We start from the raw sequence: 14,400 nt of genomic DNA, 5'->3' as shown, positions 1-14,400 counted from the left end.
CTTCCTTCCTAGCCTTCCTGCAGCCAAATAGCTCACCCCCAGACCTTCCTTACCACCCTCCCTTTAAAGATCAACCACAAGTTCAGATCCCAGATCTCTGCAGGCACACCCACAGAGTGACCAGAGCCTTGCTGTTCCTTCCACGCTGCCCCGGCAGGCTGTCCCTATGATGGCTAGTCTTCATTGTCACCCTGACTGGATTTCAGATCACTTAGAAGACACGTCAGGCGTGTTTGTGTGGGGATTCCAAAGATTTTAGCTAATGGGAGATTACTAGTGGCACCATTCCATGGAGTCCCAGAGAATAAAAGGGAAAGGAAAAAGTAGCTGAGCAATCACGTTGGTTTTTCTCCTTGACTGGATACAATGTATCTACTCCCATCCAAGTCTTCTCCAACCATCAAGGACTGAATCCCCTTGCAGTAGAGCCAAAATAAACCCTCAGTCATTTTCATACTATATTTTATCATAGTAATGAGAAAATTGGTCACCAATCGGGAAAGGCTACGCCCTGTGCAGGAACTACTGATCCTGGATCCCTAGTGCACCTTCTCGTGGCCCTTTCTGACCCAGATCCAGTCTCTTTAACTCGCTATTCCTTCACGTACCCTAATTCCAGCCCAGTGGGCCCTGGTCTGCTCCTACTGGAATACCTTTGACATCTGCAGGTGAACTCAATTTTCAAAACGCAATCCTCAAGTCACCTCCTCCAAGAGGCCTTCCTTATGCTCCTGCCCCCACTTTGTTACTCATCCTAGCTTATCCTACCACGTTCCAGAGAACTCCCTGGGTAGGGGCTGATGAGGCATGTGCCTTGCCTGGACTCAGTAGAAGCAGGGTGTTAAGACCAAGTCCAAGTCTGGAAAGATGAAGCTTCTAAGGAAAAGACCCAGCCTGGTGAGGAACTGTGGGTGTCATGGCCAGTTGAGAGAGAAGCGGGTTGAGGACCACTATCCTTCGGGATACAGGCCTGCAAGGGGTGATCAGGTCACAGAATCAATGATGCTCTTTAGCTCAATGACGGAAGCAGCGGGGCCTGTCTGGGAGATGGGACTCCATAGGCATAGCACATGCCATCCCTTCCCTGCCCTGCCCTGCAGGCTTGCTCTATTCCGGTTCCTGCTCTAGATAAGACAGGTGTGGAGTGTGGCCACCTGCTTCCCAAGAGAACCCAATAAATGAAGAGGAGAAGGGGCGTCCTACCCTCAAAGCCCCCACCTTTGTCTTGGTGCCAGGCCAGACCAGCCCTAAGTCAATATTCCTGGGACCCATCTTTCGTACTAGTCTTAGAAGCTTGATGTGACCTTGGAGGCAACCCCCTACCCACATATCCTGAACACACAAACACAAAGAGCTTTTTTTTTTTTTTTTTGGTTTAAACTCTCTGACATTCCTTTTTCTTTACAGAATATTTACAAACAGGGACAGGTAGGGGCATCTTAGCCACCAAATGGGCTGGGTAGTGGGGGCAGTGCTAAGATGCGCCTCAGCGCAGGGAAGACGTCCTGAGGAAGGTCACTGGTATGGCCCAGGTGCCCTGAAGGGCCAGGCAGTTCCAAGTAGGTCCAGAATCAGACTAGGGCATGAAGTGAGCTTCAGGCCAGGTCAGTAGTGGGTGAACCCAGCTGCCTGGAGGCCAGGAGCAGGCGGGTGGCGGCACTCTCTGACTCTGCCAGCAGGCGCTGGTTGTTGTGCCTGAGGCTCCGCACCTCCTCCTCCAGGGCTGCCCTGTCTGCCTTCTCCTAGGGTGACAAACAGCAGTCAGAACCCTCTCCTGGGGCAGCCCTGTGTTTCAATGTCAAGCCCAGACCGTCTCCTCACCTTCTGTAGGTCCTCCTGGAGCTTCTTGAGCATGGACTCCAGGTGAGAGACCTTTTCTGACAGGCTCCCAGGTTCTGGCCTGAGGACATGGGGTCAGAGATCAGCAGAAGCAGTTTGGAGCCAGCACCACAGGCTGCTTCCTAGACACCCTTGATGGAGAGCAAACCCAACTCCGCCTTCTGAGACTTAGGTATCAGATGCAGAGCTTAGATAACATTGGACTTCAGTGGGCGGGCATGGAAGGGGGACTCTCTCTCTCTCTCTCTCTCACACACACACACACACACACACACACACACACACACACACTACGATGTGAGGGTAGAAGCCTTACTCAGAGTCACACTTTGGAACTCCTTTGGGGTCTCCGCTCTCTGGGATGGGTTGTCCTATGGGAGAGAGAGACTGTCTGTGGGCTGGTCTGAAAGGGAGAAAGTGCCCCCCTTGGGTCCTCTTCCTGTGCCCTCCCTAGCAGCTCACCCTCGCGGGACAGTGACTCCAGAATTGTGTTGCAGGTGGAGGCGATCTCCGAGATGGACTGCCACTCATCCTCCAGGGTCTCACTGCCAGCTTCCGACATAACTGCCAGTCAAAGGAGCAAGCTCAGAGGGGGCCTAGAACTGGCACCTTCTCCTGTCCTGCTCCCCGGCTCCAGACTCACTTTTGCTGATGGAGTTCCGCAGAGACAAGGTTCTTGGCAGGATGGAGGCTCTCAGTTCTGGGGTTGAGTCACTGGGGTCCTCATGGCTACTGGGGCTGCCTGACTGATCCTGCGGTCAAAAGTGAATGGCAAGGCTCTAACACCCAATAGCATCACTACAATTAATCTTCAGAGCCTCGTTTCTGCTTACCTGGGAGGGGGGTGTCTCTCTGCCAGTACCAGGTGCTGAAGGGTTGGCAGTGGTGACAAGGAGGAGGTCTGGGGTGGTGTTGGGCAGGACTGGAGCCTCATCTGACAGGGAGCTAAGGAGGGCAGGGGTGGCTCAGAACTGAGAACCGCTTGCTTTCCTAGAGCTGTGTCTCCAGGTGCTAAAAGGCTGGCCAGAGAGGGGGAGCCCAGTGTACCTGCGGGGTGACAGGGAGTTGTGGCTGTGTAGGAACTCCGTTCTCTCTTCAGTCAGATCTCCAGGCCCTGAGGGGCCACTGCTGTCTTGCAGGCAAAAATGCAGCAGCTGCTTTGTGGGGGGCAGCAGGACCACCTTCACGGTCTCATCCTGTACTGGCTCTGGGGCCCCACGGCGGGTGGGTTCCTTCAGGGACAGCGTGTACAGCTCCGAAAAGCTCCTGGAGGGTGAATGGGAGCACCATCAGGGAGGCCTGCAGTACCTCCATGTCAGCAGCCTCACCCCAGCTACTGCCAGAGGCTTCCAAAAGGAGGAAAGCTCCATTGCATCCCTACCAGGGTTTGTCTGCAGGGGAGCACCGTCCTGACCTAGGTGAACATCACTGCTCTGCCCATGTACCCTGGGTAGGTCACCCTGCCAATTTACTGTCAAATGCACATAAACAGTACTGATTTTATTGTAGGCTAAGAGTTTAGACAACGTAATAGAAACTGATTAGCATCCACAGTGCACCGTGGTGTTCCTCACATCCTTCTTTGGGACATGTGTGTGCGCGTACACACACACACACATGCACACAAAAAGCAGGTCTCCAACAGCACTGTCTGGAGCCAAAACAAGTCCGTGTTTTTCTCTCTCCTTTCTTTTATTAGCATGTACACCAGTTTTTGAAGCTCTTATCAGTTAAGAATAGTTTTTAGATGTCTCAATTTGCATTTGTGTATATATGTGTGTGTGTGTGTGTATACACACACATATATATATGTATATATATGGGCAGGCACATGTGGACAGAGATCGGAAAGGATATGGGGGCTCCTGAGGCTGGAGTTACAGGCTGTTGTGAACCACCATGCCACCAACTCTGGTCCCCTGCAAGAACAGCAAGTGTCCTCAACAGCTGAGCCACCTCTCTAGACTTAGTGTTTCAGATGTTTAAATAACTGAACAACATGACACTTTTGTGACCTGTAAAAATTACAGTCTGAAGCTGGGTAGGGGTTGGGGTGTAGAGCACACCTTTAACCCCGGCATCTGGAGACAGAGGCAGGAGGATCTCTGTGTGTTTGAGGCCAGTCTGGCCTACAGAGTGAGTTCCAGGACAGCCAGGACACAGAGAAACTATTTCAAAAAAGCCAAAACCAAACCAAATCAACAACAAAAAATTACTTTGGACTTAATGTATTTCCACTCTGAATTTTTTAACCTTATCTTGGGTTTACCAGCAGTAAACTTTTTACAAGAAAAAGCATCTATACAAAATCCCAAAATTTCAGTTTCCCTGGCTTCAGTGGACGCTCAGCCACACATTCATTTTGCACAAAATAGTAACTGTGGCAGAGACCAGGTAGCTCCAAAAGCCTAAAAATATTTATTATCTGGGACTTTATGGGGCAAGTTTGTCTATGTTGAGTTTAGAATAGTAAGAGACAAATTAGTGTGCACATGCGGCGGGGTAGCTAATGTCTTGAAATGACAGAAGCTATTTGATCTGCAGAGCAGGGAAAGCATGGGCTTAATCTGTTGCAGTCTAGATGAGTAAAGTATGATTCAGAGAGACCAAGAGTTGTGGAATCTTGAGAGCATGACCGATGATGCTGACACCGGAGACACAGAATGGGTCAGCTGCCGAGTACTCCCACATCCCCACATCCCGGGTGCCCTGACCTTCGCGGTCGGCCGCTCTCGTCTGGGGGCAGGACGGTGACGCAGACCTTGGGCGCGGAGCGCAGCATCTGGGCAGCAGCTTCTGGACCCAGCTTGGGCAGCGTCTGACCACACACTCGGAGCAAGCGTGCGCCAGGCCGAAGCCCCGTGGTCTCCGCGAACGTGAAGCGTTCCACGTGTGTGATAAAGCCCTCTGCATCCACTTCAAAGCCCAGGCGACCTTGGCCGTCTCTGGGCAGGGCCAGTTCTCTGGTCTCACAGCCACGGCTCACCACCTGAGGGGAGGGGCTGGGTGAGAGCGACCCTTGGGGCGTGGTTTCCCAGAGCCAGTCCCCTTGGTCCCGCTCCTGGCTCATCTTACATAGCACAGTATGCCTGTGGCGCCTTAGCGACCCACGTGATAGGTGAGTTTCCCGGGCTCTGCGATTAGAAGACACTTCTACAAGTCTCCCGTCCCCGCGCCCTTCTCAGACTGGGCAAACGCGGTTTCCAGTAAGCTACAACCCCGACGCGAATCCAGACCTCGTGGGGCTCATGCCCTACTCCTGAAGTTTATGGACCCGGATCCGGCGGCCTCAGTTTCCCCCTAGAGCTCACCTGCAGACGTGCCACAACTTCGCCCACCGCTTGCCCCGGGGCCCCGTCGAGCCTCAGCGTGATCGCCTCCCCTCGCCCGTGGTACAAATCAAGTTGGTGCTCCGAGAAGGTCCAGGCCAACACGTCGCGACAGGCACAGTTGAAGACGACGCGGCCGTCGCGTGGTGTCACCAGCACCAGCGTCTCTGCTGAGATGCCCAACAAGCAAGGCACCTCGGCGCCTTCCGGGCCGCCCGTTTCAGCTCCTGCCGAGACCCGCGCCCCTGGAGCAGCTCGCACGCCCCACATCAGCGCGCCCGCCGCCTGCAGTTCAGCGCCCGGGCCCCGAGGGGTTGCCCGGCGCCTGACGCCCAGAGAGGGCAGGCCGAACCGCGAAGCCGAGTCCAGCGATGTAGTGGTCACTTCATTGGTGGCCAGGTCCTGCAGGTACTGTTGGCGTGTGCGTGTAGCCATGGCGTGGAACTGGCGTGCATGGCCGGCCGCTTGCTCACCATTGAGTGCCTTGGCCAACAGAAAGGCCCGGAAATCGGCGTTGGCTGCAAAGGGGCCTCCCCCGCGTGGCAGTGCTGGCCCAAAAGCAGGAGTGTCCTGGGTACGGCTCACAGCCACCCTGTATGGAGGAAAGCTGTCGTGAGGAAACGAGAGGCAAGGACACACAAGAATTGGTGCCCATGGGAGACCTGAGACCACCCTGGCACCCACCTGTACGACGTGTGCGGGGTACAGGGTGCATGCGCACGCACCACTAAGAACACATGCTGGAAGTGCGAGCGAATAGTTGTGGGACAAAAGGGTTTGCTACCCGGCTCCTGGAACACGATGGTCACAATGTCATTGCCGATGTGACGCTTCCTCAGGAGCTGGAGGTTAAAGATAGGGAACGTGAGATGGGCTTTGTGTCCCCCAAATCCCTCCTCATTTAGGCATGGCAAAGCCTGGGCACCAGTAGTTCCTCACCTGCCCTTGGTAAAGGCCTGAGAAAGGTATTTGGGAAGGTGGTACAGCCAGAGGGGAGGGTTGTTGGGGGTCAGCAGAGCTCATGCCAAGGTTCTGATATTGCCAATCAAGTAGCACCCTCCATGGCTTCTGAAAAGTTTTTGGCCTGTCCCAACCCCTCTCACACCTGTTGCTGGTTATTAGGCGTGTAAGGCAGCATCGTGGACACGTGGAACATGATCTCATGGTCTTGGTAGGTGGTGTAGAGCGAGTGTGTGCCCGTGGAATCCGCTGCAGCCAGACAATTGGGGACACAGAGAACATGGGGAGTGTGGGTGACTTCACCGGGTCAGATCTTCCTTGCCTGAACTTATTTCTCTCTATGACCCAGCCAGTTTTGGACAACCCTTTCAAGCCAGCAGCTTATGCCCAGGCAATGTGGTCCAAGAGCCTCATCCTTGGTGAACTCCCTCCCATAGGCTACAGTCCCACACCAGGACACCTGGGGATCAGGATAGGGATGCTGAGACAGAATGAACCCAGAAGTGAGAAGTGATCTTACAGGGAGGGAAACAGAGAGCTAGTGCCCCGGGATTAACTCAGACAGCCGGGTTCCCAGCCCATCATCCCTGCTGCCCCGCTGGGCTCTGCAGCCCAATTCCCACCCTCAGCCCCAGTCCCTGGCAACACAGACTGAAGTTCCACCCCAGAACCTGCAGTCCCCTCCAGGGGCCTCACTTTTGGTATCCAGCTGGGCCCGGTAGCTCTCAAAGCCTTTGAGGCGCACCACGTCCCCCAGCAAGGTGAGGAACTGCGTGAAGGCGGCTCCTGCCTCCTCGTTGTTGTACATCTCTTCCTCAGAGCCCTGGCCGGCCCGGCAGTACAGGATGCCCACTTTGCGCTGGAAGCTCAGCTGGGGGGGGGGGGGGAATCATGGACAACAGAAGACACAGGCTTCACTATTCCACTATTCTGCCAGCCCCGCCCCTGCTATGCGGGAAAGAATAGTTAACAGCTGGACTGGGGGCTGGGCTGCCTTGGTAGGAAGGCTAAGCCATTTGTGTGTCTTTGTCTACCAAACCTGCCCCTCTTCTTATGCCTGGGAGGGCAGGGGAGGTCACAGTTAGGGGAGGGAAAGGAGGATTTACTTCTCCAGTGATAAAAGAGATGGCTCCCAGAAAAGACACATTGTCCTCCTCAACTAAAGGCTAACTCCAACACAGCCTTACCTCAGCCCTTTGAGGTTTTGAGTCATTTCTGTCCTCTTCCTGTATCCACTTTTTTTTCCCTTATCTTTTTGATATAGTATTGTACATAGCCCAGGCTGTACTTGAGCTCATGATATAGTTAAGGTTGGCCTTGAACTCCTGAAACTCCCGTGTGTACCTCCTAAATTCTGGAATTACAGTCATGTGCCTGAGTTTTTTGTTTATTTGAAGCAATCTTGCTATGTAGCCAGGCTGGCTTGAATTCACTGCAGTCCTCCTGCCTCAGCTGCCTAACACTGGAATTACAGGCACACACCACCACGACTGGTCTTTCTACACACTGTCTTATCCCAGTGTCTTCCAGCTGTAGACAGCTATGCCCTACCGACCCCACTGATATGTAATCTCATCTCCCACTCCCCAGCTCTCGCCTCCCTCCTTCATAGCTACCCTCTCTGGTTGAGGGTTTCCCTAGCATGCCTGAAGTCCAGGCTTCTGTCCCCTAGCAGAGGTGGGGAAGCAAACAGTAAAAGCCACCACACCCCAACTCCCCCTATAGCCCACAGACATGGCCTCATCCTGGCCCCTCCTGGCACTGCTGGCCCTGGTGTTTTGAGGGGATAACAAGAACCTCACCTTGCTTGAAACTCTCCTCCTATGTTTCTCTTCATATTTTGTCCCTCCTCCCTGACCTGCTTCCAGCTCAGACCCTTGTCCCAAACCCCAGGTCTGGCTCACTAGCTGCCAGGTGCCCTTCCAGTATCTTTTTCTTTTTGAGACAGAGTTTCTCTACACAGCCCCGAGTGTCCTGGAACTCACTATGGAGACCAGGCTGTCCTGCCTCTGCTACCAGAGTGCTAGGACTACGGGCATGCACCACCACGCCTGGCGCTTTCCAGCATCTTAACCCCTCAACTGTGGCTCCTCTGTCCTCTGCCCTTTCGTCACTCCTCGAGGGTCCCTGGGCCCACAAACACAACTCCCAGGGACCAAGAGGCTGGGGCTCTCAACCTTCCCCACTCTAGACTGTCACCTCCTTATCACCTGTACCACCATGACTAACTATGTCTAACCTGAACAACCGCAGCTTTGGGCCTGTTCTCCCTCCAGCCTAGGTCGTATGTTGCAGCCAGAGAGCCACTGAGCCACTCAGATCAGTTCTGAATCTCTCTGTGGCTCCCAATAACTACACGACCAAAAAGGAAAATAAATAAAGCCTCCCCCACGCTGGTTCCGCAAGCCCTCCACCCACATGCGATATCATATGACACACATCAGCCCTCTAAGACATCATCCTTAGACCCCTCTGCTTTCCCTCAGAAAGCTTTGTCAATCCTGCCTGTCCAACAAACACAGGCTCATGCTGGCCTGAGAGCTTGCTTTTACAATGTGAAACTCTGGCTGATGTCAGCCCCATCTGTGTGCACTCCATCTGGCCCTGCGTCTGCATCTGGTCTAGAGTCTGACACGGTGAAGGAGTGAGATGCATTTGTTCAACAATCATTGGAAAAAACAGCAGAGAAGAAGGCCAGAGCCAATGGCAGCTTTTAGCACAGGGCAGAGGCCTTCCAAGCAGCTTGAGTGTCCTGAAGTGGAACAGGAAGTTCTGGGAAGGTGTGAGCCTCCCATATGGGGAGACCAAGCAGGGACTGCAAAACAAGTTGGCCAGGAACGATGGGGGAACTGCAGAGTGGAGGGCTCTGTCAGCAGGGGCCTTCTAGTACTGTCAAGGACCAGAAAAATCACCTTAGGTCTTAAAACAATTGTAGAGGCTGAGTTAGGAAGCCAGGGTTGCAGCCCCAGGTTCTGCATTTCTAACAAGCTGTGGCTGCTTACCAGGCCCTTCTTGATCAAGTAAAGCTCAGATGACCTCTGACCCTTCTCTCTGAACTACCCGAGGTGGATCACCTCTCATGAGGTCAGTGCCCAGGTCAGGGTTTGGGAGCGGGGTAGTTACTCAGGCCGAGTTCAGACCCTGGGAAGCTGAGCCCTTCTTCCTCCCCGGAACTCACCACTTGTTCATCTAGAGTAAGCAGCGTCCGGGGCACCTTGGGAGAAGCTGAGCTCAGTCGCAGGCAGGTAGGGCTCAGCCGGGGAGCCACATGTTCCAGAAGCTTCTTCGGGGATAGACCCCTCGGGGGACCGGGTGGCAGTGCGTCCTCTGAGATGGTGCCACGGAGGGTTCGGAGCTGAGGATAGGTTGTAGAGACATTCAGTTTCTGTGCAGGCTGTGGAAGAGGGACCCACCTCCTGAGCCTGTAACCCCAGCCCACCTGCGTGGTCCGCACGATGACACGGTAGCTGTATAGGGTGCCCCCTCCGCTGCCCTCTTTCTCCTCCCGTCGCAGGCTCACTGCCACAGGACCCAGCGCCTCATCAAGCCCAAAGAAGTTCTGGTGTTCTAGGGTGGGGGTGATCGGTCAAATCCACAGCCCTCTCCCTTCTCGACCACGCCCACCACAGAAGTACCACCCTGGGCGGCCTCTCACCAAGCACAGAACCTGGAGAACCCGCCCCCTTTGGCTGCAGCACCTTGTCCCAGGCCCTGGGAACTAAGGCCTAAGTGCTCTCGGGTTTAAAAGCTGCACTAGCCCCACCAGTGCTCAGATTCTTTCAGGACACTGACGTTTCTTTTCCCGATAATGGCGAGACCAAGGTTTCATCAAATGGGTATGGGCTAGGAAATCGCTCGCTGGCCTGGAGGGTTATGAAGATGAACTAGATGGAAGAGACACTTCCTGACTTCACGTGTGATACCAGAGCTTGGTCTTAAAGAGGTTAAGCCATTAGAGCTCACTTCAGGTCCTGCTCCTTTGTACAGTCGGGGACTTTTCAGAGAAAGGACAGCCCATGAGCCTCCTGCTGTATACACTGGAGACCACAGGGTCCTCCGCCCAACCTCTCCTGCTTCTCCCAGGCTCACCTGCCCTTACCTTTGCCATAGAAGTACTTGCGGTAGTAGCCAGCACCCAGATCTGCATGCTCCAGGCTGTAAGCTGTGGTTCGGGTCTGTGGCTCCTCCAGGACTGACACAGCCGCATTAGGTAGAGCAGGGGGCACAGGTGGCGACACTGGTCCACCCAGTCCTAGCTCACCCTCACCGCCAAGCTCGCTCACAAAGCCAGGTGCCCCAAGCAATAGATCTGAGGTGGCAGTCTGGTCCTCAGCTAAGGCCAGGGTCCCAGACCGGGCCTCTGTATGGCTTCCTGTCCCCCGAGGTCGTGGAGCCCAGTCAAAGAGCAAGCTCTGCACATCATAGTGAGCAAACCACCGGGGCTCCAGCACGGGTGGGAAGGTGGGTTCTGGCTCCTCAGCTGGCAATCCCAGAAGTGCTAATGGGTCAGTGAAGAGCCGAGTAGGGGTTGCAGCAGGACGGCTGGCATCCTCGTGGCTGTGGGCACGGGCACGGGGGCTAGTTGGTGTAGACGGCCGGACTTTGCCAGCATCACTGCCGCTGCGCAGGAGTGGGCCCCTAGCCGGCCTTGGCTCAAAGGTATGTGGCGTCAGTGGAGGCCGGGAGGGTTGGCGCAGCTTCCGGGCAAAGAGGTCATCTGTAGGTGCAGGGGCCATGCCCCGCCGAGGACTCCCCACTCCGCCGGCCCACATGGGCATGCTCTGTGGGCCTGACTCTCTGAGGGCCGGGCCGCATTGGTGGGCACGGGTCTTTGGTGCCCAGCCAGAAGGCTGAGATTTCAGTGGTTCCTGCCCTGAAGGAGGAGAGGGTTGATCAAATGGGCCTGGGGAGAAAACAGGAACTCAGGCCCCCGGCCCAGTCTTCCACCACCCCAGTTGGCTTCCGGCCTCCTCCGGGACCATCAAAGCTGCTTCCGCTTTCCTGGCCACTTCCTTGTCTGCCTGAGGCGGAGGTTTCCAGCCCCCTCCCAGGCTTAGCAGTGGACAGGGCTTAGGACTGAGCTTTGCCACTGTTGGTCTTAATGCCTGGGCAGCAGAGGGGGTGCCAGGCCCTTCCAGTTCCCCCTGTACACCTTAGGCCTAGTTCCACAGTAAAAGCCATCAAATTCTGGACAAACAGTTTCCACTGGGACGGAAATCAACGCAGCCACTGGTGTCTGGGTCTTGCCCGCTTGACAAAGGGAGGACGTCCTGTCCCCAGGGACCTTCCTCCCTGGTGCCTCCCACTTCCTCCAGGGTCCCCAATGAGCTGAGCACCCAAAGGCTGGTCTCAATGCCCTGGTTCCCGTAGCCTCAATGCCTCAAGGACATAGGGGCTCCTGGGGCAGCTGCATGTCAGAGGCAGTGGCAAGCTTCCTTCAACACAGGAAGTGGCCCCAACTCAGCCCAGCCCCCTGCTTGGCCCCTATATCCTGAGGAAGGTGCTACGGTCACAACAGTTCAGTCATGGGACCCAAGACACCCAGGTCTAAAGACAGGACTAGTACTAATCTCTTGCAGGTTCCTATGCCCATGCCTGGGGCAAGAAAGGGACTAATGCTGGCAGAACCTCATGGATGTCTGTCTACCTGACCTCACGCGGACAGGGAGGTCTGAACCCCCGTGGATGTCTACCTGGCCTCATAGCGACATGAGGGGGGGGTCGGAACCCCCGTGGATGTCTACCGGGCCTCACACGGATGGGGGAGGGGTCTGAACCCCCGTGGATGTCTACCTGGGCTCACACGGACAGAGGGGTCTGAACCCAGTGGGGCAAAAGGTCAAAATGAGGCCTGGTTACGAAAAAGAGCTTGCCTGAATCAGTTCCTTGTTCAAAGTAGAATTTGAACCTGGTCTGCAAATCCCTAGCACAATGTTCTCAACCTTCCCAACGCTAAGGCCCTTTAATATAGTACCTCATGTTGTGGTGACCTCAACTATAAAACTTTCATTGCTACTTTGTAACTATAATTTTGCTAGTTATGAATCATAAATATATGCAACCCCTGTGAAAGGAGCATTTGACCCTCAAAGGGATCACGACCCACAGGTTGAGAACTACTGCTCTCCGGCCGAGCAGCACCTGCCTACTCTCCCTGTAGGCGTAGGCGGAAGGCAGATTTGTGAGGGGCGCTGAGGTCTCAGGTTCAAGGTCTCACAGGATGTACGGCTGGCGGCTGAGACACCCAAGGCCCCAGAGACCTGCTAAGTGCGGAAATGTGGTGAAGGCAGACTAGGCAGGTGCAAAAGGTGTGAGAATAGAGAGGAGCCCCTCCGGGTGACTAGAGATGGAGTCAACAGCTAGGGCAGGGGCATGAGAACTCTCACGGTGGGTGTGGGCAGTGTTGGTGAGTTTTCGTACATCATCCAGTGACATCAAGTGGGGTGAGTCCCAGGGGGATGGGGAGCCCCTCTAGGTGGACCACTCAGCTGGGCCTCTAGAACCAAACCAGAGTAGACCTCCTCCTCAGGGGCTTCCTGACTTGGTTTCCCCCAGGACAAGCTCTGCTGCTGAACGTCTTGTTTCCTGTGAAGACTGCTGGGGAACTGAGAGGGTGAAGCCAGCCAGCTAAGTCTGGGTGTCTATGCAGCCCCAGCTCCACTGGCCGAGCTGTGGGCACGTGCAGGCTTGGACTTGGGCTACAGTGTAGGGAGAGGGAACTCCAGGGAGGGTCTGTGAAGGCTCGTCTCCATAAAGGGCTGAGCTCCGAGACTGTGCAGCCCAGCCCATGAGCGGCCTCTTGTTCTGGCCCTGTCTTAAGGGGTGTACTTGGGCTCTGCCCCCCATCCCACATCTTCACACAAGGTCCATTGAGGCCAGGACATTCCTTGCAGCCTGTGTCACTGAGGGGGGAAAGGGGGCGCCCCGCCCCCACAGATCCGGAAGGCCTGGCTGCCCCAGGAGGAGGCGCTGGATGTTTCCCAGCACATCTGGAGGTCATGACCCCCTTTCTGTTGCCAGGGAGCGTTACAGATGTTTCCTCCCAGGACAGACCCAGTATTGCAAAGGCTGAGAAAGAGGTCACACTGGGAGAAGGGGAGCCCCAGAAGAGGGGGAGTCCCAGAATAGGGGGAACCCCAAACACACACAGCAGTTGCCAGAGCTGTTGGGAGCCGTCCTGAGCCAATGAATCCACTCAGCAGCTCGGGAGTGGGAGCTGCCAGCAGGAGACAACACAGACACTGAGCGTGCTGACTGGAGCAGGAGGTTGGGGGTGTCCGCAGTGAAAGCAGCAAGCAGTCCCGTCCCTCCCCACACTCCACGGGTCCACGTCCAATTCACTTTGTTGGGTATCCAGTTCTAACCTGGTGCCTCCCGTTCCCTGATCCCGCCTGTACCTCTTGGGCTCCCGCTGGCCGCTGCTGCCTTCCGCACCAGGGTCCCACCGCCTGCTCTCTCACCGCTCCCGGCCGCGCCGCCGCTCCGCCTGGGGGCGGGGCCAGAATGGGGGCGGTGCGTGGCGGGGGTTGGGGAGGAGGGCGGGACTACCCGGGAGTTGTCCAAGGCGGGAAGCACAGCGGGTGGGGACCTCCGGCAGAGGTGTAGGCGGCCCTGGAGGGTCTGCAGCCCAGAGCGCTATCCCAGCCTTCCCAGCTGCCCTTCTAACTACCCCGTCTGAGCCTAGTCCGCATCCTCACCAGAAATGGGAACAAATGTACCCTCTTTACAAACCAATCGCAGTGATAAGAGGCCACCTAGTGTCCAGCTGTGGCCCAGCAGACAGCAGGTGTTCAGGCCCAGAAACTATTTCACTCTTTAAGGGCTGGGCCTAAATAACTGTTCTACAAAAGCTGTTACTTGTTCTTAAAACTTCTCATGTACACCAGGTGTAGTGGAGGATGCCGTTAATCCCAGCGCCCTGGAGGCAGAGGCAGGTGGACCAGAGTCGGAGGCCAGCCCGATCTACATAGGGAGTACACAGTGAGACCCTCTCTCAACAAACAAAAGGCTTCCTATGTAAGTGTAATCCTCTTTAAGCTTGGAATAGCTGGGGTTCAGAGTAAGGCTTTGGTCAAGATTAAGCTGATGAATATGTGAAACACTAGGCCTGGAGTCTGTCTACATACAGGAATGTCTGAAAAGCAGACAGGCTGGTGAGGAAGGCAACCCTCGGTACTTGATCCCCACTTTGGACTAACCCTATATCCTTCACCCTCCCTACCTTAGTTACCTCTAGCAACCTCACCTAGTCCCACATAAAAGAAACTGCCAA

The 14,400-nt window shown here is 55.3% G+C and overlaps 1 protein-coding gene across 3 annotated transcripts; it reads right to left on the bottom strand.

Moving 5' to 3' along the window:
* Positions 1-445: 445 nt before the first annotated feature.
* On the bottom strand, positions 446-13,617 carry Sipa1 (signal-induced proliferation-associated 1). 3 transcript variants are annotated; one of them, XM_048458023.3, is made up of 16 exons: positions 13,526-13,617; positions 10,228-11,031; positions 9,568-9,695; positions 9,307-9,483; positions 6,825-6,999; positions 6,274-6,377; positions 5,853-6,010; positions 5,151-5,760; positions 4,554-4,828; positions 2,887-3,105; positions 2,673-2,784; positions 2,483-2,591; positions 2,302-2,403; positions 2,156-2,210; positions 1,822-1,900; positions 446-1,742 (listed from the first exon to the last, which is right to left on the bottom strand). In XM_048458023.3, exons 2-16 carry the CDS (start codon positions 10,904-10,906, stop codon positions 1,596-1,598), a joined length of 3,129 nt encoding a protein of 1,042 aa, XP_048313980.1. In that variant the 5' UTR covers positions 10,907-11,031; positions 13,526-13,617; the 3' UTR covers positions 446-1,595. The 3 variants fall into 3 exon arrangements, with proteins under 3 accessions (XP_048313980.1, XP_048313981.1, XP_085549663.1); XM_048458024.3 differs by having other exon boundaries at positions 10,228-11,001; XM_085693537.2 differs by having other exon boundaries at positions 13,493-13,576.
* Between the last annotated feature and the right edge of the window lie 783 nt (positions 13,618-14,400).

Source organism: Myodes glareolus, chromosome 7 (assembly GCF_982192425.1).
Source record: "Myodes glareolus chromosome 7, mMyoGla1.1, whole genome shotgun sequence".
NCBI classification, from domain to species: Eukaryota; Metazoa; Chordata; class Mammalia; order Rodentia; family Cricetidae; genus Myodes; species Myodes glareolus.
The sequence above is the reverse complement of the archived record's forward strand: the minus strand, read 5'-3'. Positions and strand labels throughout refer to the sequence as shown.

What these genes read in the sequence shown, in the direction of transcription:
- Sipa1 (XM_048458023.3), bottom strand. Translation starts at nt 10,906, where the DNA reads ATGCCCATGTGGGCCGGCGGAGTGGGGAGTCCTCGGCGGGGCATGGCC. An exon ending in GGCCCAGCTGGATACCAAAA is followed by an intron (nt 6,378 to 6,824) that starts GTGAGGCCCCTG and finishes GTCTGGCTGCAG; the next exon opens with CGGATTCCACGGGCACACAC. An exon ending in GAGAGACACCCCCCTCCCAG is followed by an intron (nt 2,592 to 2,672) that starts GTAAGCAGAAAC and finishes TTTTGACCGCAG; the next exon opens with GATCAGTCAGGCAGCCCCAG.